The 22,347-nt window shown below is 37.8% G+C and overlaps 1 protein-coding gene across 3 annotated transcripts in view; it reads left to right on the plus strand.

Annotated features, from left to right (window-relative positions):
* Positions 1-22,347, plus strand: part of LOC114031534 (fibronectin type III domain-containing protein 1-like) — a 121,883-nt gene that overhangs the window by 75,699 nt on the left and 23,837 nt on the right. For all 3 annotated transcript variants that reach the window (XM_027846667.1, XM_027846669.1, XM_027846668.1), the window contains 4 exons: positions 1,507-4,374; positions 5,850-5,950; positions 8,727-8,838; positions 11,405-11,794. In XM_027846667.1, the coding sequence (XP_027702468.1) occupies positions 1,507-4,374; positions 5,850-5,950; positions 8,727-8,838; positions 11,405-11,794 (3,471 nt within the window). The remainder of the gene's footprint in view (positions 1-1,506; positions 4,375-5,849; positions 5,951-8,726; positions 8,839-11,404; positions 11,795-22,347) is intronic.

A 22,347-nucleotide genomic window follows, 5' to 3' on the forward strand; every position in this document is an offset into this window, starting at 1 on the left:
TAAGTTTATTTTGTATTATATGTACTTGAACTATGCCTGAACAAAAAATGTGAAGGAAAGAATTGGCAGTGAACCAGTTTATCCAATCAATCTTGACAGCTAGTCAAATTAACTCAGGCTTCAAAATGTACTGGTTTTTATTTATTTTTTTTTTTTTGTCCTATGTACATAGGTATGAGTTATCTTATTTGGCCACCCACACCTAAATTAACTAGGTAATTGCCAATGCTTTATTTCACTGTGTGCTGTTTAGACTAGCCATACATATTCGCCTTTGGATCTCCCACTCTTCCCTATCTACACTCTTCATCCACAACACCAACTTACTATTAGGTAACCAGTGTCCACCCTCTGTTAAAGCTTATTCTTAAGAAAGGCTCTGATATTAATCTTATACACGTTAGGCCTTTCAAGGCCTTGCTGCATTCTAAGCCTTCTTTCCAATTATGAAACAAAGGTTTTGTCCCTTTTGAAAGAATGTTCAGGCATCAGACAGGAGAGGGAAGAGGGCATGTTTTGGAGCATAAGAAATGTGAAGGCCTTTTGGTGACTTTGAAAGTACACCATGCAGGTCATGTACTCCACTTCATGCGATTTGCGGTAACAATTATTCAGCATCAAAATTTTTCTCATTCTCTTAGCCTATAATAAGACCTATTCTAGCTCATTTATATACAACTATGGGGAGATCTGTGTAACTGTGTCAGTGTGGGAAATAAGAATTTTGGAAACTCCTTTTACCAATGCAACTCAACGATGACTTTTTTTTTTGGTGAGGCAATTGGGGTGAAGTGATTTGCTCAGAGTCACACAGCTAGCGAGTGTTATGTGTCTGAGGCCGGATTTGAACTCAAGTCCTCCTGATTTCAGAGCCAGTGCTCTATCCACAGTGCCACCTAGCTGCCCCTCAGTGATGACTTTTTAGATAAATCTAATGGAATTGCCTGGGGCACATAGAGATTAGGTAATTTGTCTATGGTCATACAGCTCATAAATGACAGAGGCAGGATTTGAATCCAAGACTTCTCAATGCCTGTGCCACACTATTCCATCTCATTTAGGACACATTGAAAATTATATTTGGATAGCCTACCTTAATAAAAACTGATATACAAATTTGAACTTTTAAAGCAGATAATTTGGAGTTGATTACTCACATTACAAACAAATCCTTTGCTTGACTAAAGGATTCACCTCATGATTCCTTTGAATATTTCTATTAAATATAAAGGAATAAAATTCTTTTAAAATGTTAAAATTTGATCCAGTTTACAGAAAGTCAAGTTATTTGCTCTTCTTTTTCCTTCAGGATCACATCTCTTGCATAAAGGGAAGTACATCTTTCCTTTTGGTTATTGTGACCAGGGGGAGAAAAGTTATTTGTTATTCCAATATATTACTTGGTATGTTTTTTAGTAGTTGATTATATCCTTTCCTCCATGCTATCATAAATGATCATTTACTGCCTTATAGCTGTGGTTAATTTTCTTTACAACTCTATTGCAGCTGTCACCAGTGATCCAAATGCTCATCAGAGAATGGATATGGAAGACAAATTGGATCCTAAAAAGCCTGAGCCTTCACAAAAAGTCCCTCCCTCTAAACACATTCACTCACCTCTTTCTCCCAAAGGGAGAGATGCAAAAACCTCACTTCCTGATTTAAAGAATAAACTTGTGACTAATAGTGATGTCCATAGTAAATCCCATCTACCCCCTAAAAAGAGAACAGAATTAGGCTCTGATCTCCAGTCAACAGAAGTCACTGATGATGACTTGGATTCCCATTCAGAGTCACCAGTATCACAGTCTAAGATCCAAGACACCAAGAGAAATGTTAGACCCCCATTACCAAGTAGATCCTTTCATTCTGTCTTAGGGCCTGGAAGGAGCCCAGTGAGAGCTCGCATTCCTACGTTACCCCAGAAGACAAACATAGATTCACGTGATTCTTCATCTTCCTCTCAGGATTCACAGTCTGCTTCCACATCTCCATCATCCTCATCTTTCCATGATGATGAAACCAGGCATTTGAGAATGCATAACTCTCATCCTTCTTCCAGAGTCACTTCTGTTAACCCATCTCACGAAAACACTAATAATGACCCAGTTGATGATGATGATGATGATGACAAGAAAGAAAGACATATTAAAGACCCTCTGCACTCAAAATATCCTTCATCTGGGAAGCCAGTTTCTAAAACCACAGAGCATTCTCGATTGACTATACCATCAAATCGACAGTCTGTCCCACACCAGGAGAAGAGTCCTACACATGGTGAAGGAAAATCACATTTGCCTGCTCATACAAATGCTCCATCAGAGAATTGGGAGGAAAAATCAAGTTTTCTAATCCCAGCAACAAGAACTTCTTCCCATGGGGGAGCTCCAAGGGCACTGCCAACCAGATTTGGATCTCATCCTCGTGTGCTGAAAAATGATCAGGAGGCAAGAGCCGTGAACTCTGCTGTGCCATCACAGTCCACAGTTTCTTCTCCAGCCCGTCATAGGGCCACCCACTCACACCTCCCCTCAATGAAGCAGACCCCAGATGAAAGGAATGGCTCAGATGATGACGGCAATGAAGACTATGATGCAGAAGATAAAAAGAGGCAGACGGATTCCACCTCTCCTACCTTTCGCTCCAGGTTGGCAGCAGGTCAGCCTTTCTCTGGGAACTTAAATTTTCCCAGACGTAGGCCATTTTCTTCCGCCAGTCGATATCCTAACAGGGTTAGCGGTAGTCAAGGTCCCCGGTCACAGCCTTCTAGCTCCCCTCAGTCCACAACATCATCTAGGGTTCATTCTCATCGTATTTCTGATCCAAGGGTTAGTTCAAATATTGATAGAGATGAAGAAGAAAGGGAAGAAGATGATGAAGAAAAACCACTTCCCTCGACTATTGTAAATGATTATCTGCCTTCTTCTTCAAGGCAGCCTTCTTCACAGAGTTCAGATCCCATAAGAAGAATCCCCCAGAGAGTGTCAAGTGTTCACCGAAAAGCTCCTGTCATAGAAAATGCAAAGTCTCCATTGACTTCTCAGTCATCCTCTTCTGATGCACACTCTCAGGGCAATTCACCATCCTTTCCCAATAAACTACAAACACAAGACACTCATCGAAACACAGGAACAGAGGGGCTTCCTGCCAGAGTAAGGCCCTCTACGAGATCTCAGCACCAATCAGGGTCTAGTGTACCCACAAAGGTAATGAATGTCCAGGACTCAAGGTCTGCAGCAGTTTCTTCAGAAAGGCATCCGTCTTCACATCTTTCTACTTCTAAACATCAGCTTCATGACCATCAGGGTAAGGAAGTGGAAAATCCATTGTCCAAATCAAAACAGTTGCATTCTATACCAGGAAATTCTTATTCCTCATCACAAGATGTCCATTCCAACTCTCGCCCTTCCTTTAAACCAAGAACTGGTCAGTCCACCCTTTCTGCTAACTCTAGAGGGCAGCTCTCATCTCATACCTCCCAACAGAGCCATCAGGAATCAGAAAGTAGATACGATGATAGCCAGAATTACAGCACACAACTGGAGGACCAAGATGTCAGGATAAATACACATTCTACCCATCACAAAGATGGATTATCTCCTACCTCATCCCTTTCCAAACAGGAGCAAATGGGGACACAGTCTAGAAATGCTGATGAAAAGTCCCAAAACAGACACACCTCTTCACCTTCTTCTAGAGGCTCAGGTTCATCTTTGCCAGCTGGCAGGTCCGGTAGCTCCAGAGAAACCTATGCAAAACCCACCTTACCTTTTGTTCATTCCCGTGCTCGAGCTCCTAGCAGAACAACATCCCCGGTAGAGAAAAAAGATAGTCTATACCAATCCACACCATCAAAAAGAGAGCCTCCTTCTAAGAGTCCTCTGTCATCTTCCCTGAAGTCTCACCAGTCAGTCTCAAATGATGATGATGAAGATGATGATGATAGAGAATATATAAGAAGAAACAAAGAGGAAGATTCTATTTCTTCTTCAGTTTCAAAATGGTCTCCTTCCTCTGGTGGCAAATACATAAATAGAAATGTTGGCAAGGATAAGGAGAAGTCTGTAAGTTCTCTTTTTCCTCATAGAGTAAGATCTAATGAAGAAGAGAGCTCTACTCCCTTCAAACGTCCTATTCCTCCACTGTTAGGCAGTACTCCAAGAACCTCACAAATCACTAATGCCCCTTCTAAATTTCTTCCACGTTCCCGTGATACCCAGAGTCCCATCAGCAGTACACCCTTGCATACTACCACCCACGTCCCACTTACTTATTCTTCCACCACACCCATGCTTTCACTACGTCAGCGAATGCTAAACTCAAGATTACGCAACTCACCTTCAAGATACCCTGCAAGACCTCCTTACAGACCAGGTAACTTGTGCTTTCAAATGTTTGGTTCACTTTGCTTTTCATAAGATGCTTTCAGAAGTGATATGTGTTGTAGCTCTTGCATGGGTAGAACTATATTCTCAGTCCCATAGGTTGTGTCCAACCATATTGTCAAATTCTAGCTCCTGAGTCTGACAAAGGATTTTTGCTGTTTTACAAGGTCAGCTTATTCAAAGTACTTAGATACACTTGAGCGGCACTTTGTACAAACACATATCTGAACATGAGCTTGGAAAAGCTCAGATGCTTTGGATATAATGGGTTAAGTATTTCATCTATTGTGGTACATTCATAAAACATACTAAAGAGTGGTATAACAAAGAAGCACTATAGACAAATGTATTTAGGAAACAACAAGAGCCTTACATTTCTATAAATGAGGAAAGAATTTAGTCTTCTGTGGCCTGGTATCTACATTATCTCAGTATGAAATAGGGGTTTGGGTTCTGCCTTAAGCATACATGTATTTATTTAGGTAGTACCTAGCATAGTGAGTGACCTGAGTATAGAAGACTTTCAGTACATAGTCATTGAATAAATGAATGGAAGACATGGTCTTTATCTATTAGCTTAATTTATCATCTGAATAAAATGTAACTGTATACTTTAATATAATAAAAATACTGCATACATTAATAAATCCAGTGGATTTAAGACAGCTTCAACCATCTAGAAAAGAATGAGAAGTATGAATTAAATGGAAGGATAAAACCCTTTGAACTCCATATACTTGTTAAGAAATCCATGTACTTTACTTAGTGGGAAAGGGGTCTTCATTTAGTGTAAAATTAGGCAGCTGATTAGAAATAGCAATTGTTGTCAAGTCAATCCAATGCAATTCAACAAACATTTTAAAGTAGTTAGCATATGCAAAGTATTGTCTAGGAGAAGCCATAGGAAAAGGGAGAGACAGAATAACTTTCAAAGCTAAGTGATATGGGAGCCATTTACAATTATATTGCCTCCTATGTCTTCCCTGTAATTTCTATATACTATATTATATAAGACTTGATTATTATAATACAATAATTCACAATGATAACCTTATCATTAAAAGGTTAAAATATGCATATGTTCATTAAACTCCGTTATAGTAAAAAAGAAATATGCAATATGAATGAAGAAAAAGATTTGTTTAAAAAATGGTTATGTTGTGGGAACTTAGTTATGTGGAAAATTCATTTAATGTAGAACACCTGCTTCTCCAGCAATGCAGAATAGACAAACCATTATTGTGCTCTTAATACTCTTAAACATGTTAAAGCTTAAACAAGCTTTAGATGAAAATGTACAAGTCACAGCTTAAGACCATTTGCAACCTGATACTTCAACTGGTGGTTTCAAACCCTGGTTGTCCTTCTGTATGTTGTAAAGTATTTCTTTAAAACTTTGGTATAAAACAAACTTTCTTGACCTATTGACTTCATTCAGTTCTGTTATTCTCTTGTACTGCATAGGTAATAATGGCAGACCAAATGTAGATGGGAAAATACTTCCGGGTAGTAATGGACAACTAAGTGGACAGAGAATTATCAATGGCCCTCAAGGAACAAAGTGGGTAGGGTAAACTTCTTTACAAATACAAGATGTTTTGATGGTATTGAAGGAAAAGAAATGGTAGTTCTGTGGAAAAATAGATACAATAATCTTCCTTGTTCTTAGCTATAGCCAAGACTAATGAGCACTTTTCATCAAATCTCCTTCTGGCTTTCCTAATAATGACTCTGTGGCTGGGACCAATGGTGTGTATTGTTGATTGCTTGATGTTTAAACCAGGATTGCTTTCACTGGTTTAGGACTATGATGATCTATAATTTTGAAAAAAGAACACCTCATTAAGAAAATAACAGCTTTCAGTCATAGATCCAGCAAGGGAGGCAATATAGTTTGGTGGATGGAGAGCTGACTTCAAAGCCAAGAAAACTTGGGTTCAAGTCCTACTTAGCTGTGTGACACATATATCTATCATATAACCTTTCCATGCGCTAAAAGACTGATAAGTTGTAGAGAAGGTGCCAACTTGTTTTGGTAGAGGGAACCTTCTCCCTTAGGAATCTCCTATACCAATGAAATCACAGATCCAGTCTTTATTCCTTAAATTTGTGCAAGCTATCTGCAACACAAAGGTGAAAAATATTATAGTCTCTTCCCTTAAAGAGCTAATGTTCTAATGGAGGTAGTGATGACATATGACCAGTTTACAAATTAGTATGATATAGGATAGAATGTTTCAATATCAAAGGAGAGCCAAACAAAGCTCCAGGAGAAATACTCTTCCACTGAGGAGAACTCACTTTTATCTGTAGTGATGGAAGACTTCTTGGAAGGGGCATCATGTCAACAGAAGGATTTATTCCTTCCAAGGGGGAGGATTCTGTATCCAAAGAATGATCAAAGGTATAGAGATAGGAGTGGAAATAATGAGAATAGTTGATGGAAAACATATTAGTTTGGCCAGAAGTTAAAGTATGTGAAGGAGAGCAGTAAGAGGAGTTAGATAGTTATACTGAAGTAAGATTATTGAAGGCATTGAATGTCACAGTCAAGAGTTTTATTATCTCTTAAAGGCTATCAAGAATTAGGAAGAGTACATGATAACAACAAAATGCCCAGCTCAAAAAATAAGGATCTTTAGAAGTGTTTCAGGTACAGGTAACATGAAAATACATCTTGTAATGTCTAAGATATGAACTCTTGAAAATTCATGGAAACAGAATAGATTAAACATACCCCAAAATAAAATATTGCACACACATACACACATATACATATACATATATAGACTATTTTTATTTGGAAATAGGTTGTATTCCAAGACAGAATTAATATAAGTAAATCTTAATTTAACTATCAATACAGCAACAAACACAATACCTTTATAACTATTGTAGGTTCTCAATAATTACTTGTTTATTGATTAATTGATAAGGCCAAGCATAATTTTACTCATTGAAGAGAATGTCAATCTTGTTTGTCCAAAGAGTGAGTGATTTTTTCATGTGTGGAGTGTTAGAATGTGAGAATCTGTGCATACGTAATATTGTAGGGCATTAAGTGACACATTGTTTATGTTCCTTTTATTATGACCACTGTTATTGTAATAGTAACAACACTTTTAAAAGCGCTGGAATTCAGGGTATCCACCTGGTTAAAATTGGCCACCTTTAATATTGATGGCAGAGAGGAAGAATGCATATCCTAGCAGGGGTGGGGAACCTACAGCCTTGAGGCCACATGTGGCCCTCTAAGTCCTCAAGAGCAGTCCTTTGACTGAATCCAAACTCCACAGAACAAATCCCCTTAATAAAAGGATTTATTCTGTAAAATGTGGACGCAGTCAAAAGGCCATACCCAAGGACCTAGAGGGGCCACATGTGGCCTCAAGTCCACAGGTTCCCCACCCCTACATCTTAACAAAGAAACTTTTATTTTCATAAGTATATCAAAGAATGAAATTCTCATTGCCCTGATTTTTAGATCTATAAAAGAAATGTGATTATCAGTATAATGACTATTTCATAATCTATTCTGGGCATCCCCCAATGACAATCTTTTCCCCTGCATAGACTCTAGGTTCTTAAAGGTTATTTTGTTAGGTCCTACCATGCTCAAAAAGACTTTGATTATGGGCCAGTGTGGGGACCAAATGTTAATTATTTGAGAATCAACTTGGCTTAGATTGGAGAGACCAGTTGCCAGTTTGCCCACAAGGTGATGGGAAAGGAGGGGTTGGCCATAGAAATTCTTGAAGATTATTTAAAATTAAGTTATAAAGGGGGCTGGTTGACATCTGTATCAGTGGAGTGAGCACCTGTGCTGACAGAATTAAAGATATCTGAATTATCAAAGAACCCTGAAGATTAAATAATTATGAAAATGTTTTGCAAAAGGAAAATGAGATTTAGTGACAGATAAATTATTAGTATTGTCATGAGGATACTTTTTGGTCTTTGTATTAAAAATATTAGGTATAAAATGCTTATGGTAGTTCAGGGAATGGAAATTTATATGGGAAATATATAGGTAAAATTATTTTTAGTCTTCATTACAAGTATTTGCAGAAACCTACATACAAGTATGCAGATATGCAATTAAAATGCAAAATATGATGGGGGATATTTTCCCCTTAAATTTAAAGTTTAAAATGCAAAATATAAAAGACAAAAGTTTCCCCTAATTTTTTAAAAATCATGAACATAAGAGACAGGCAGATTCTCGTTTGTTTATATTTGATCTTCCTTTCATGAGATCCTCCTACATAAATCTCTTGGACCAATGAATAAAAATTGAAGCAGGACCAACACCTTCTTTCCTTTCACTTTATTGGCTAACAGATTGTGGATCTTGATTGGGGGCTGGTATTAAATTCAGAAGGAAGGTACCTTCAGGACTCTCATGGAAATCCTCTTCGGGTTAAACTAGGAGGTGATGGTCGGACAATTGTGGGTAAGTGAAACTAGACCCTTTGAAAGACCCATTTTAAAAAATCTCCATTAAGGATATTATTCAGTAAGAAACTATCGTGGCTGAGAGCAGAGATAAGGAGAACTAAGAAGTGTCATGTCTCTGTTTCATCTTCATATTTTTAAAACTTATTTCCATCAGTGCATTGTAGTGGATAGAGATCTTGCTTTGATATCAGGAAGACTTGAGTTCAGGTTCTGATTTTGACACATATTAGCTATTAACCATACTAGCTGTGCGAACCCGGGCAAGCCAATCTCTCAGTGCCTTAGACAGTCTATAGGGCTACAAATTGTAGAATAGGTGCATCCTGGGGACACCTGCACTGATGTCCTTTTCTGATGCCTTAGTATAGACCCTAGGTTCTTAAAGGGTAGGACAGGTTTGATTATGGAATTGGTTGGGGGAATTTTCTCGCTGGGACTCCCTCTAGGTGTTTATATTCATAATTGTGTGATGGAAATCAACTTTAGAATGGTTTTCCTTTAAAAATGGCCTAAAGGTGGCATTTCTTACTTTCCCAGTCTCTGTCTATATCCTTGATATAGTCCTTGGTAGAATAATATCCAAGGTGGAGAAAAAAGATGATTCATTCCAGATCATACCATAAAAAAGCAAACCCCATTGAACCGATAGATTCTTTCCAATAATAATCCCTTTTACTCTTTTGACCACTTGTAGTCCATCCTTATGAGGCAACACATAGACACTGCCCTCCAGCCCATACTATGCCAAACCTCTCAACAGAGCAGATTATAATCATCAACATCTTCATCAGTAAGCATGTATTCACGTGCCAGGCACCGTGATAAGTGCTGGGAATACAGAGAAAGACAAAAACGTGGTCCCTGCTCTCAAGTAACTCACATTCCAAGCGGGAGAGACAACATACAAATGACTGTAGATATAAGGTATATACAAGGTACATAGGAACTAATCTAAGAGGGAAGATTATCAGTAGGGTAGGGGATGAGCCAGGGAAATGGATGGAACTGGAAAGGCTTCCTGCAGAATGTGGGATTTGAGCTGACTCTTGAAGGGAGCCAAGAGGCCAAAGTGAATAGAGTATTCCAGGCATGATGGCTAGCCAGTGGAAAGGCATGGAGTTGGGGATGGAGTGTCATGGGTAGGGGGAATGTATTTTCCAGAATCATGCCAGCATAATGATGTTAGTGTTTTGTTAACATCAGTGTCAAGAGATTGTTTGTGTCTGTGATATTTACATCCTGATTCACGGGCCAGACTGTAGCACTGATGCCTCACCAGGGAGTAGATTTTGTTCTGTTGGAAAATTCAGCCTCTTAGGCAATGCCAACTCAAGGGCCACTGGTCACTTGCTTACCTTTTTACTTAGTTTTATTCTAAATCCCTTCATAGTTACCCATTTCCCCTTAGTCCCCTTGAACTTCTCAGTTCTGCTATGTGCTCATAAATTATTGCCACTACCTTTCATAACCATGCAGTCATGAAAGGCACCCCCTCCACCGTAGAACCATGGTAGGGAAAGGGTCAATGATTTTCATAAGGGCTATTTATTACATCAATGAAACCTGGAAAAAGAATAGTCACTAATATGTAACTAACATCTGGTTTGTTAAGGTGAAAAGAATGTAAGTATGTCCTTGAGAAGTATGTCCTTTCCAAAATATGACGTATTCTTTTGAAGGGATATATATCCCTCAATTTGTGACAATGAAAGGCAAATGAACAATTAGAAAAATTTTAACTGAGAAAAAAAATCTAAAAAATATTGAAAGCTCATGATATGATTATCATATCATCCATTGTCCTGGAATTACTTAATTTACCCCCACACATACCTCCCCCCATTTGGACCTTACTTCCAGTAAGTAAACCTCCTCTACTAATTCAGATTAGCAGCTGTTCTACAACTGCTGGTCCTGGAGAGTTGCCAGGGGCAATGAGAAGTCAAGTAATGAACTCAGGGTCACAGAGTCAATACTGTATGTGTCAAAATGAGACTTGAACCAAATCTTCCAGAATCCAAGACCGGCCATGTTGCCCCCTTTTTAATTAAATATTGTAACTCATGATCTATCTTTATCAGAAATGGTCTTTCAAGTTTAGATAGACCAGGAGTTCTTAACTTTTTGTGGATGTCATGTACCCCTTTGGCAGGCTGGTGAAGTGTATGGCCCCTTTCTCAGAATGTTTTTAAATAATTGAATGAAATGTCCTATTTCAGTTAGAAGCAAGTGAAAATAAAGGCATATGTGTGTGTCTATATATATGTATATATATGTGTATATATATATGTATGTATGTGTATATGTATATATGTGTATGCTGAGAGAGAGAGATGAAATCAATCCACAGAACCCTTGGGGTAGACCATTCTCTAATGATAGCTTAAATTCAGAAGCTACCAAAAGTGGCTTGTGTTTCTGATAGCCTAGAAATAGTCCTCCTAAACAATTTTGCATTTGTGGTTATAGATTTTTTAGGCTTAGCCTAACCTATAAGAGATTATGACTAAATCTGCAATTTATACCTATAGTCATGGCATGATGTCTTTTGTCGTTTCTAGATATGGGAGGAACTCCAGTGGTGAGCCCTGATGGACTTCCCTTATTTGGTCAGGGACGACACGGCAAGCCTTTGGCTAGTGCCCAGGATAAGCCTGTGTTAAGCCTTGGAGGGAAGCCATTGATGGGTTTGGAGGTTATCAAAACAACCAAAACACCCACAACTACAACTCATCCCACTACAACTAAGGCAACTACAACCACCACCACCACCACTACTACCACAACCACCACTACTCCTGCTACCACAACCACCACCACCCCTGAACCAACCACTCCTGAGCCAACCATTCCAGTCCCAACTTGTCCTCCAGGCACCCTTGCACAGCATGATGATTATGGTAATTTACTAATGGGAGCAGATGGCATGCCAGAATGCTACCCTGAGGAAGGTAAGCCTCTTTTATATTACTCTGATTCTCTGTATTTGGAGGGTTGCATTTCAGATGAGATCTGTCATATAGAAAGTACTGTATATTTATTTCTCTTCGTACTTATCAAAAGAGAATCAGAACAGATTACAAACTCCAGAGAGTACCCAGAATGGTTTAGCCTAAGGCTGTTGTTTGTATTAAGTCATGTGAACTAAAAAATGAACCTGAAATGTGGAGAGATGTTCTGTTAAATCAGGGGTTCTTAACCTTTTGTGTGTCATAGACCCCCTTGGCAGTCTGGCGAAACCTATGGACCCCTTCTTAGAATGTTTTTAAATGTATAAAATAAAATACATAGGATTATAATGGCAAACAATCATACTGAAATAAAATTATCAAAATATTTGTTAAACAAGTTCACAGACCACAGGTTAAGAACCCCTGACTAGATATTTCCAGATTTCTCACGAGTATGAGAACTACCAGGATTGGGACATTCTTATATTCATGTGCCATCTGTTACACCCTTGGTTCTGCTACTCCTTTGCCTATTCTACTAGGAGAATGGAGGTCAAACATTTTCCGTCACAGGGGAGCTGGGATACTACACCCCATCCTTTGATTATTTTATTCTCTTGGGTAGATTACATTGCCCAAAGAAGAGGCCATCTTGGCTTTGAAAATAACGTGCTCAGTTTTCCAGCTTCCTGTTGAAATGAAACACATGCCTTTGCTATACATCCGCATTTAACCAGTGCAGCTTGAAAATTTTTAATGATCAATCTGTCAAAGTGTTTGCCCAGCAGCCATGATCAGTGATAGGCACCAAAAAAAAAAAATATCAGTAACCAACATGGGAACCATGGAAGTCAGATCTGCCGATGGAGAAGCTCCAAATCAAAGGGAAAATTTGACATCTAAGAATTTCTTCTAAAGATACATGAGAAAACAAAACAAAATAAAATTATAGATATCTTCTGGAAGAAGAGGATTGTCCCAAAGAAAATGTGCCTTTCATATGCATGGTGAGTATAAAGCAAAGTTTACTTTTGAATTCTTAAATAAAATATTTTGTTCAATCACTCATATTCATGTCCACATTCTACATGCTTACATTTAGTGCTATGATTTAAAAGGCAAAGTTTCCTCATCTGTAAAATGAGCTGAAGAAAAAAATGGCAAACCACTCCAGTATCTTTGCAAAGAAAACCCCACATGGGTTCATGCAGGGTTGGACACAACTGAAAAACTACTGAACAACAAATGCTATATCAGGGGAGTTTTGACTTTTGCTTGATTTTTTGCAGGGGAAAGAGAATTGGATTTGGAATCAGAGGTCGTGGGTTCAAATTCCAGCTCTGCTGCTTACTCCCTGTGTGACCTTGGGCATGAGCATTAAGCTCTCTGGTCCTCATTCACCTCATCTGTAAAATCAGAGGGTTGGATTAGATGATATTCGAGGTCCCTCCCAGCTCTAAGTCTTTGATCCTATCTATGAAGGGCATTTTAGTGTCATCTCACACATAGGTAGTGGTAGAGGAGATAGAGAGTTGGCCTTAAGGCCCTGACATACAATGGCAGTGTGACACTGGGCAAATCACTTAACCCTTTCAATACTACTGCTATATTTTGGTAGAAGAAGTTACTCATGGGGCTCCCTACATGTCAGTGAGATCACAGGACCAGTTGCTGTCCTTATCCCTCTTTACTTAGTGGTTTTCTGAGTAATTAACTTTAAGTGGAATGCTTATAATGAAAGAGGATACCATGAATCAGAGTCACAGAATCAAAAAAACCAAGTGAAAAGGGATCTCAGAGGCTAATTGCTACCATTCCTATGTGAATGAATAGTGATCCATGGTTTTATACTAGATAGGAGGCTGTTGAGTTTCCACTTGAAATTCTCTGGGGAGGTAGAACCTCTCTAGGAAGCACTCTGATTATGGGGAAGATTTTTTTTCTTGTACTGAACCAAAATCTTCCTTTAATTTCTTTTTTTTTAATTAAAAATTTTATTTAGTATTTTCCCTCAATTACATGTAAAAACAACTTTTAACATTTGTTTTTAAAACTTTGAGTTCCAAATTCTCTCTCTTCCTCCCTCCTCACCTCCTTCATTGAGAAGGCAAGCAATTTGATATAGGTTATACACGTGTAGTAGTCATACAAAACATATTTCCATGTTATTCGTGCTGTGAAAAAGAAACATAGACCAAAAAAAAAACTCAAGAGAAATAAAGAAAGTTAAGAAAATATGTTTCAATGTGTATTCAAACAACATCAGTTCTTTCTCTGGGGATGGATAGCATTTTTTTATCCTAAGAGTTCCTTCAGAGTTGTCTTGGATCATTGTATTCCTGAGAATAGCTAAGTCATTCACAGCTGATCATCTTACAATATTGCTCTTACTTTGTACATAGTACATTTCACTTTGCATCAGCCCATATAAGTCTTTCCAAATTTTTCTGAGAGCATCCTGCTCATCATTTCTTATAGCACAGTAGTATTCCATCATAGGCACATACCACAGTTTGTTCAGTCATTCTCCAATTGATGGGCATCCTCTCAATTTTCCTGTTCTTTGCCACCAGAAAAGAGTTGCTATAAATATTTTTGTATATATAGGTCCTTTTCCTTTTTGTTTTTTATCTCTTTTTGGATACAGACCTAGTAATGGTATTGCTAGGTCAAAGGTTTTATAGCCTTTTAGACATAGTTCTAAATTGATCTAGAGAATGGTTGAATCAGTTTACAACTCCACCAACAATGCTAATGCATTATGTTAATGCATAATGTCTCATTTTCTTTCAATTTCTATTTTGCCCTCTGGTTCTAAAATATCAGGGCAATTTGCCTTCTTAATTTCTGGAAAGATTATGTCTAGGCTCTTTTTTTGATCATGGCTTTCAGATAGTCCAACAATTTTTAAATTCTCTCTCCTGGATCTATTTTCCAGGTCAGTTGTTTTTCCAATGAGATATTTCACATTGTTTTCTATTTTTTCATTCTTTTGAATTTGTTTTACAGTGTCTTGATTTCTCATAAAGTCACTAGCTTCCAATTGCTCCATTCTAATTTTTAAGGAAGAATTTTCTTCAATAAGCTTTTGGCCTTTTCCATTTAGCCAGTTTTGCTTTTTAAGGCATTCTTCTCCTCATTGGCTTTTTGGAGCTCTTTCGCCATTTGGGTTAGGCTATTTTTTTAAGGTGTTATTTTTTTCAGTATTTTTTTTTTTGGTCTCCTTTAGCAAGCTGTTGACTAGTTTTTCATGATTTTCTTGCATCACTCTCATTTCTCTTCCCAGTTTTTCCTCTACTTCTACTTGCTTCTCAAAATCTTTTTTGAGCTCTTCCATGGCCTAGGACCAATTCATATTTTTCTTGGAGACTTTGGATATAGGAGCTTTGATTTTATTGTCTTCTTCTGGTTGTATGTTTTGATTTTCTTTGTCACCAAAGTAAGATTCTATGGTCTGATTCTTTTTGCACTCTTTGCTCATGATCCCAGTCAATTACTTGAGTTATAAACTCTTTGTTAAGGTAGGAGTCTGCTTCCAGTGTGGAGAATGTACTATCCCAAGCTTCGGGGGTTTTGTGCAGCTGTTTTCAGAGATACTTCTAGGGACCTGTAAATTTTCAGTTCTTCCAAGGTGCTATGATCAAGGACGAGGTGTTTACTCCTTTCCTGGCCTGTGCTCTGGTCTATGAGTGACCACAAGCACTCTTTTCTGTCTTGGAACTGTGAGGAGAGTTTCCTTTCCTCCACCACTACAAGCTCCACCCTGCCAGCGTTCCTCCTCACCCCAGGACTGCCCCTTAGAACTGTGACCCAGATTCCAAGCACGGGCAAAGCAAGAGAATCCTGCACCAGCAAAGAGATCCCTGCAATCAACCACTTGATTCCCCCTCAGTCTGTGGGCTGGAAGCTCAAGAGGTAGTCACTGCCCCAGGGCCACATTCAGGAACTGGGGCTGGGACCACACTGTGCTTCTCTCTCACTGCAGACACAGATTTTTCCTACTGACCTTCTAAGTTGTCTTTGGCATTCATGGGTTGAGAAGTCTGGAATCTGCCATAGCTGCCCATAATTCGGTCCTCTGAGGCCTGCTCCAGGGTCGCTGTGGCCTGCATGCCCATGCCAAACTGTGTTCCTCTCCCAGCCTGGTGTGATATACCTTTCTGATCAACCATCCAGGCTGTCTTGGGCTGGAAATTTGTTTCACTCTGTCTTTTTGTGGGTTCTTCTGCTTTAGAATTTGTTTAGAGCCATTTTTTACAGGTATTTGGAGGGGTTTGGGGGAGAGCTCAAGCAAGTCATTGCTTTTACTCTGCCATCTTGGCTCCACCTCCCCATAATGTCTCATTTTCCCCACATCTCCATTTGTCATTTTCCTTTTTTTGTCCTATTAGTCAATCTAATAGGTGTGAGGTAGTACCTCAGAATTGTTTTAATTTGTATTTCTCCAATCAATAGTGATTTAGAGCATTTTTTTTTAATGTGGCTATAGATAGGTTTGATTTCTTCATCTGAAAACTGTTCATATCTTGTGATCATTTAGCAATTGGGGAATGACTTTTATTTTTATAAAGTTGACTCAGAGCTCTAGATATTTGAGAAATGAGGTCTTTATCAGAGAAATTTTCTTAAAATGTTTTTTCACAATTACAAGTGCTAAATGTACTTCCCTCCATCCTATTCCCCTGTTTTTTCTACTCTCTCCTTTCACTCTGTCCTTCCTTAAAAGTGTTTTGTTTCTGACTACCACCTCCCCCAATATACCCTCCTTTCTATCACCCTTCTTCTCTTATCCCCTTCCCTTCCTCTTTTCCTATAGGATAACATGGAATTTTATACCCAATTGAGTGTGATTGTTATTCTTTCTTTGAGCCAATTCTGATGAAAGTAAAGTTCCCTCACTCCCCATCCCTTACCTCCTTCATCTTCCCCTCCACTATAAAAGCTTTTTTTGGCCTCTTTTATATGAGATAATTTACCCCATTCTATCTCTCTCTTTCCCTCTCTCCCACAACCCTTAATTTTTTTTTTTAGATATCATCCCTTCATATGCAACTCACACTTGTGCCTTCTGTTTATATATATTTCTTCTAACTGCCCTAATCATGAGAAAGGTCTTATGAGTTACAAGTATCATCTTCCCATGTAGGAACATAAAATGTTTAACCTTATTAAGTCTCTTATGATTTCCCTTTTCTGTTTACCTTTTTATGCTTCTTTTGAGTCTTGTATTTGAAAGTCAGATTTTCTGTTCGGCTCTGGTCTTTTCATCAAGAATACTTGAAAGTCCTTTATTTCATTGAATTTTCATTTTCCCTCTGAAGGATTATACTCAGTTTTGCTGGGTAGGTGATTCTTGGTTGTAATCCTGGCTCCTTTGCCCTCTAGAATATCATACTCTAAACCCTCTGATTATTTATGTATAAGCTGCTAAATCTTGTGTTATTCTGACTGTGGCTCCACGGTGGTTGGATTGTTTCTTTCTGGCTACTTGCAATAGTCTCTCATTGACCAGGGAGTGCTGAAATTTGGCTATCATATTTCTGGGAACTTCATTTTGGGATCTCTTTAAGGAGGTGATTGGTGGATCCTTTCAATTTCTATTTTACCCTCTAGTTCTAGAATATCAAGGCAGTTTTACTTGATAATTTCTTGAAAGATAATGTCTGGGCTCTTTTTTTTTTGATCATGGCTTTCAGGTAATCCAATAATTTAAAAATTATCCCTCCTAGATCTATTTTCCAGGTCAGTTGTTTTTCCAATGAGGTATTTCACGTTGTCTTCTATTTTTTCATTCTTTTGTTTTGTTTTATTGTTTCTTGATTTCTCATAAAGTTATTAGCTTCCATTTGCTCCATTCTAATTTTTAAGGAATTTCTGGCTTCTTTCAAAACTCAACTCAAATGCCACCTTTTGAAAGACACCTTTCCCAGTTCCCTTAGTGGCTATGTAGCTTCAATAACAACCCTGTGGGGCAGGTGCTATTATTATCTCAATTTTACAGATTGGGAACATAGGGCTAAGAGAGGTTAGATAATTTTCCCAGGGACACAAACCTAGTAAGTGTTTAAGGTAAAATTTGAATTGGCATCTTCCTGTCTCAAGTCCAAGAGCAATGGCAATAATATTTAACATCACTGAAAAATGATCATGCAGTAACAATAATAGTAACAATTGACTTTAGGCTTTCAAGTTTACAAGTGTATTTTCTGACACTATCTCATTTGAGCTTCCTAACATCCCACTTCATAGGGTTGCAGCAGATTACAAAGTCTGGCAGGGCTTAGAGCACAGGCTCAACAATAAACTTGGGTGTGTGTGAGGGCCAGCCTAGCTAAGATCAAAGAAATTCCTTACCAGAAGTTTGGCCCCCAGAGGATGAATTTTTCTGGCAAAAGCAAGTCACAAAATAGCCTGTTAAGTGGTTGCAATATAGATTAGTGGGAAAAATGCCCACATTGAAGAGAGTTTGTTTCCTTGGGGTGGGGGGAGGAAGGGGAATCTATATCTATATCCAAATACATACATGCATATGCACACACATGTAAATTGTTACATGCACATATATATGCACATCTATAAGATAAGAGCATGAAGTATGCATATGTAAATATATCTATACATATGTGCATACACATAAATGCAGGTTATGTGTATATGCCTATACATTTATATTGTATACATATATAGCACATTCACATAATGTATATTATGAACTTATTTTTATATTTTATTTGGTTGTTCTGCATCTTCAGTTCTTTTATTTTTTATTAATCTTAAATTTTCCATTAGATAAAACCCTTGAGGTTAAGATGGCTTCTGTTCATTTAAAAATTTAATTTCAATGAACAGATATTAATTTACTTTCCCTCACACCCCTTTGCAATGAAAAAAATGAAAAACAATATGCTTGTAAAACATATTCAATTAAGTAAAACAAATTCCCATTGGCCATATAAAAACAACTATCTAATTCTACACCTTGAGTCCATTACCTTTCTAGTCAGGAGGTGGGTAGGTAGCATTTTTCATCATTGGTCCTTTGGAATCATGGTTGGTCATTGCATTGATTAGAATTCTGAAGTCTTTCAGATTTGTTTGTCTTTACAATGTTGTTATTGTAATTATTCTCCTGGTTCTGCTCACTTCACTCGTTATCAATTCACTCAGGTCTCTGAAACAATCTCTTATCATTTCTCATGGCTCAGTAATATTCATTTGCCAAATTTGTTCAGCCATTGCCCAAATAATTAGTAGAACTAGTAATATTAAATAGTAATATTAATATTAATTAATACTAATAGTAATATTAAATAGTAAAAATAGTAATAATTAATAGGATCTTAATTTTCAGTTCTTTGCTACTATAAAAAGAGCTGTGATAAATATATTTTTATACATGTGAGTCCCTTTTTTCTGTCTTTGATCTCTTTAAGGTTTAAGCTTAGCAGTTGTAGATCCTATCAGTCAATATGGTTGGTTATTTTGATCGCTTCATTGGGTAAAAAAGTAATAAAATCTATTCTTCCTTCATTTTCAGGATCCTACTCTTCAAGTGGGTTTGATCTTGATATATTTGGTGGGAGATGTTATGCCCTTCAGGAGAGTTTTGGAAATCGAAAAAGCTTTTTATTCTTGAAAACTCCCTGGCCCTTAACTATCCTTCCAGCAAAGTGACTAAAGGAAGATTTTGCTTGATCTGAGCTAGCTGGTTCTCTCCTGTTTGAAAAGATCCATGATGTCATCACTGTGGGAATTCCCTCTACCAATAAGATTGCAATGCTTCTATATTTCAATAATGCCTTTCATGCATTGCAGTGATCAAAAATAAATTCATCGCTTGATGGCCACCAACCTTCTAGTGACGAACCTATGCCCCAGAGCTTGCTTTCTGCTGGGATAGCCTGAGAGAACTTAGTGTCCCTGTGATGCCATGACCTTGGAGAAGGACTTTGGTGGAAAGGAATGACCACATGAGTCTTAAGTATTTTTGATTCATTGGGCTTCTGTCTTCTTTTCAAACCTAAGATGAGAATAATATTTTTTCATGAAACAAGTCTAGCACTAACCTACTGTTGTGACTTTGGATATATGTTTATCTATTCTCATGACTACTGGGATGAATAGTTCAAGAGAATAATTAGTAATTGGCTTTTAATATCATGAAGTTAAAGAATTTGCCTTTGATGATAGATGTACCTATCTTCTAAACTTTAACTTTTGAATTCTTCAAAATGTAATCAAATGTGGACACTTGACCATTCTGCTTAGAAATTTATGCCGTTATTTTCTGAATATCAGATCAGGATATTATTTGTCATTGCTAATGATTCTTTTCTCATGCGGTCAAGATGGCACTGTTCCCGAAAAGTCATTCCAGGCTCTGTTAGTTCTGAAGGAAAGGCTTTTCAATATTCTGCAGGGTGATTTCCGAATGACTCATGGAGTTTAAAGGTTTCACATCCTGTGATGATCAGACATGTTTGAAAAGCAAAATAAAAGGGCTGTGTTGGTCAAATGAACACATCTGAATATGTCATCACTCAGAGGAATCATATTCAACACCAGGAAACTACAAAGGGAATTATATGGATGTTTTCCTTTCCCTCCTGTTTACTTTAGGATATAAAATGGCTACATTTTACACATTTGATATGACTGAGGATATTAAGCCAATGGAAGAAATCTGGCCACATGCTGAGGAAAAGCAGTATTTCTGTACCTAAAAATTAAATATACAAAAAGAAGAAAAGGTCAGCTATATAAAAACCACCAAAACACCTAAGCTCCTGGCATAGTGAACCTTGAAGCTATCAGATTTGAACCATCTTGGGAACATATTTTCTTGGCCTAAAGAAAAATTGTGTGTGATAGTTTATATGAAGGTACCAGCTTGTCCAGAGGGTGAATGTTTCAAGGTTCTTGCTTCTCAGCACTGTCTGAACTCATCAAGAAGCTCAGAGGATGACCTCTTAGCATAACAGCAGTCCTGGAACACTCATGGGGACTGCCAAATGCTGGTCAAAGATTTCCACAATTAAACATCCAGTTGTTCCACATTTTAACTGGATATTCATAATGTATAGTCAGGGTTTGTTTGGGTCTCAACACTACCTTAGTTCTAGTCAATCTAGGCTTTAAAAAAAAAATCAGGCTATCATCTTTAGGTATGAGAAATTTTGGTAAGTCATCCTCAGTAATGTTCTAAAAATGAAAACATTAAGAATTGTTTATGCCATTTTCATTTTCTTTCTAGAGTTATTACATTAACACCAGCTCTGTAGCCACACTGCCTTCAGATCACATGTATACACTAGTAACTTTGGAGGATGCAGTAATCCATTCCATATCCTAAAACCTGGATATCTTTATTTTTCCTTTGCACAGTTGGTTTTGTGTAAGTTTTTCTGCTCTCACAGAAAGAAAGAAAACGGGGACCATCTACATGTTTGTTGGGTCACTTACTATTTCATTCTGACAGAGCAGTGGTAGAATTCGTAGCAGAAACCAAGGGTGTGAGTCTCAGTCTGGTGTCTAAACAATTTTCCTTAAAGTCAAAATTCTCATGTCTGTGATTCCTGGTTTTGCAACTGCCTACTTGGGGGGAATCAGCTTAATTGTTCTGTGCCTCAGTTTTCCTTCCCATAAAAAGAAGTTCATGATGCTGGCGTATATCCTGTAGAACAAATGACTAGTTAACTTAAAGAAATGCATGGTCAAAGTTGAACTACTTAACTGCAGTAGGCTATTCATTAACAAGGAGAGACTTGAAATATTCTCTAGGAATTTATTGGAAGTAAAAATAATTTGTTCAGAGTTTGATACAGCAATGACTTCTCCCCTTTTAAAAGATGTGTCTATACTTTCAAATGGAGTGATGAACTTTAATCATCCATTTCACATCTATATATTATTTGCTAATTGTCTTGGTTCTCCAGTTTTCTTTATAGAGGTATGCTGAGCCCAAATGTAATCTTGGTCATTCAGATTTGTAGGTGTCACAATCTTAATTCAGGCAAAGTGATCAATCGAGGATTCCTGGGTAGGATATAGCTCTCTTGCTGCCTATAGTCAGCCCAAGATTGATAAAAATTGATCCTTTAAATATACTTATGCTAAAATGATGTTATGATAATAGAGTAATTTAAACCCAAACTATCTTTAGGAAAGGTTTGTGACTTTCGGCAAATTATGTCTGAATCGCATTAACAACTTTAGAATTTTGTATATATAACCAGAAACTTGGGACAGGGTACCCTGGAGAGAAGGGGGAGGATAAAAGAATGGGGGAACAAGAGGGAGTATGGAAATGAATGTACCTATTGATGTGGGCAATGATTAAAGGGATGGGAAGGTCAGGGAATCCAGTCCTCCTACCCCAGAAAGGAAGCATTCCTAGGGTCATGGAGCCATCCACATCCACAGTGGGGGAGAAAGAGCAGGACAGAGAAGCATACATTTTGAGTGGCTTTGCCATAAATCTTCCTCTTTCATCCGCTGATGCCTCTTTCTTCCCACTCAAACCCTCAAAGCTTACAGTTTTATACCCTAATAAT

Source organism: Vombatus ursinus, unplaced genomic scaffold (assembly GCF_900497805.2).
Source record: "Vombatus ursinus unplaced genomic scaffold, bare-nosed wombat genome assembly UNPS02015175.1, whole genome shotgun sequence".
NCBI classification, from domain to species: domain Eukaryota; kingdom Metazoa; phylum Chordata; class Mammalia; order Diprotodontia; family Vombatidae; genus Vombatus; species Vombatus ursinus.